The 2,744-nt window shown below is 52.0% G+C and overlaps 1 protein-coding gene across 1 annotated transcript in view; it reads right to left on the reverse strand.

Moving 5' to 3' along the window:
- The window catches only part of LOC108282164 (deleted in malignant brain tumors 1 protein-like), a 64,487-nt gene that overhangs the window by 31,888 nt on the left and 29,855 nt on the right, over positions 1 to 2,744 (reverse strand). Inside the window, 2 exon segments of the mRNA XM_037727656.1 lie at positions 1,197 to 1,226; positions 2,609 to 2,743. Of these exon segments, the coding sequence (XP_037583584.1) occupies positions 1,197 to 1,226; positions 2,609 to 2,743 (165 nt within the window).

Genomic DNA, 2,744 nt, shown 5'->3' on the forward strand with positions numbered 1-2,744 from the left:
CCTGCCACTTGCTCCCCATGTGTCTGCCCAAGTCTTCAGTCCAGTGAGCACAGCCAGGGACAGAGGCCTCACTGGAGACTAGTCGGATCCCTCCTACCTCTGAAGTATGGGATGTCATCTTCTCAGCTACAAAGGGTTAGCCTGCCCCATCCACTGACACATGGACTGATGGGCACATATGATACCATTGCTGAGACTCTGACAGTTCCAGCTAAAATGTTAGGGGAACCAAAGAGCCATCCAAAGGGGTATCAAGCTTCCTGGTAAGTGGAGGCACCAGAAATATTATCCCTCACCCTGCCAAGCATGGCCTCTGTCTTTTCTGGATGCAGATGTAGCCCTGCAAAATCTGGGGTGTTTGACCACAGAATACTATGCAGCCATAAAAAAGGATGAGTTTGTGTCCTTTTCAGGGACATGGATGAAGCTGGAAACCATCATTCTCAGCAAACTGACACAAGAACAGAAAACCAAACACCACATGTTCTCACTCATAAGTGGGTGTTGAACAATGATAGCACATGGACACAGGGAGGGGAGCATCACACACTGGGGCCTGTTGCGGGGGCTAGGGGAGGGATAGCAGCAGGTGGGGGGATTGGGAGGGATAATATTAGGAGAAATACCTCCCGTTAGGTGACAGAAGAATGGATGCAGCAAACTACCATGGCATACGTATGACTATGTAACAATCCCGTACAGTCTGCACATGTACCCCAGAACTTAAAATGTAAACAAAAAAATCTGGAGTGTTTGAAGGAGCGAGGGATGGTATCGGATCTGCACTGGCATTGCTTTCCCATGGCCAAAGTCACGTTTAAGGCTTCAGCAGACATTGCCTTCCCAGGAGACTTTGGCAATCACTCTCAATCCTCACAAAGGTCATATCAGCCCTGAACAGAAAAGGGCCAAAGCTGTTTAAACATGAGGCCACTTTCTGAACCTGTAAGCGTTGGCCACTGGGACAGTATGAAACTGCTTCATGAAAGCTGAGATAAATGGAACGGAAGACAGAAGCCTCCTGACCCCTCTGTCTGATTAAAAAGTATCACGCTGAGATCTCCATTACAGAGCAGGAGAAAATCATAGGCCCTAGAGTGTCCAATCTGAGAAGAATGAAGGCTCTGTGGAGTGCAGGAAGGGAGAATTGTACAGAGAGAGAAGGAACATCCCAAGGAAGGATACTGGGGACTCACCTGGCCTGGGCGTCGACCGGGACTGGGCAGCTGTGAGAAAGAGGAGGTCAGATCAGATGCACTGCACAGCAGCTCATACAACCATAACAAAGGTGGAAGGAAGTGGACAGGCCACGCCTTCATTCCCTCCTAGGTCCCCATCACAGAGGGAGGGGCATGGCCATGCACGTCCCTGCAGAGATGCTCCTTGGAAGGTATCTCTGCAGATCCTGTCCACTACTGCCAGCTCCAACGCGATTAACTTTGTGTCTGCCTGTAGTAATCAGGTTGACACAAAACCAACCCTCTCCCTTGCACGTCTTAGCAGTCCCTGAGACAGCAAATGTGAGGAGGTCACTCCAGCCAAAGTCCTACTTGTGACCTTGCAACCCAGCCCACAGGCATTCATAAGGAGGCTTTACCTAGTAGGCGTCATGGGGGCTGCCTGCCCCACACCACACCTGGTGCACAAGCAAGACACTGCAGTGCTCTGGAGGGAGTTGTGGCCAAGGATTCGCAGCCCACAAAACCCAGGCTAGACACGGACAGGCAGTGATCTGCACTCCCAGCCTTGTAGCTCCGATAAGACAGAGCCTTATTGAGCCTCAGCAAAAGATCCCACTTCCTAGCAGGAGCCTCTTGTTCTGGGCTCCTCCCAGTGAGACAATCCCTCTCCGATCCCTTACATGTGCTTAATCCACCTCACCCTCACCCAAAACCCTTCAGTAGCGGAAAGATAGAAGCCTGGAGAGCCAGCGTGCTACACTTTGGGTGCTGGTCCCATCCAAGTGTCATATTGCGTTTGGAACCCCAAGTACAGAGGTGAGGCCTGATGTGCCCTATTGGGTCATGGAGGCCAACTCATCATGAACAGCTTAGTGCCCTCCCTGGTCAGGGGTGAGGTCTTCTCTTAGTTCCTAGCTAGAGCTGCTGGTTGAAAAGGGCCTGGGCCCTCCCTCTTGCTCTCTCTTGCTTCCTCTGTGACTTCTGCCGAGGACAGCTCCCCTTCCCCTTCTACCAGGAGTGCAAGAAGCCTGAGACCCTCAACAGAAGCCAAGCAGATGCCTGCACCGTGCTCCTATGCAGCTGCCAGGCCACAGCCCAAATCAACCTCTTTCTCCATGAATAACCAGGCCCCAGCTATTCCCTTCCAACCGCACTAAAAGACAAAGGCCCGGTGCTTTCCTCTTCTCCCCGTGCTTGAGCTGCCTCAGTAATGACCCTCATTTCAATTTGGCCCATTGTCCTCCCTGACCTCTCCAATACCTGGCAATGTGGCAATGACTCATGCTGTTTCCTAGCAGAGAACTAAGGAGATATCAGAAATACAGGAAGAGTAGGAAAAGGTCTGAGTGAGATCAGAACAGAATGAGACCTCGCTTCCTGACCACACTCCACCCCAACAGAGGGAGCCCAAAGCCTTGGAGACCCACCTGAGCAGATGACCCCAGCGTCTTCACTGTGCTGACAGTTGTGGAAGAGCCAGCCACTGTGGGGACAGCTCCACAGGTAGGACTCGTGTCCTGAGCAGTGCACATCATCCAGGACGATGGGTCCATAGCCTTGACC

This window comes from Cebus imitator, unplaced genomic scaffold, assembly GCF_001604975.1.
Source record: "Cebus imitator isolate Cc_AM_T3 unplaced genomic scaffold, Cebus_imitator-1.0 Scaffold235, whole genome shotgun sequence".
Taxonomy (NCBI): Eukaryota; Metazoa; Chordata; class Mammalia; order Primates; family Cebidae; genus Cebus; species Cebus imitator.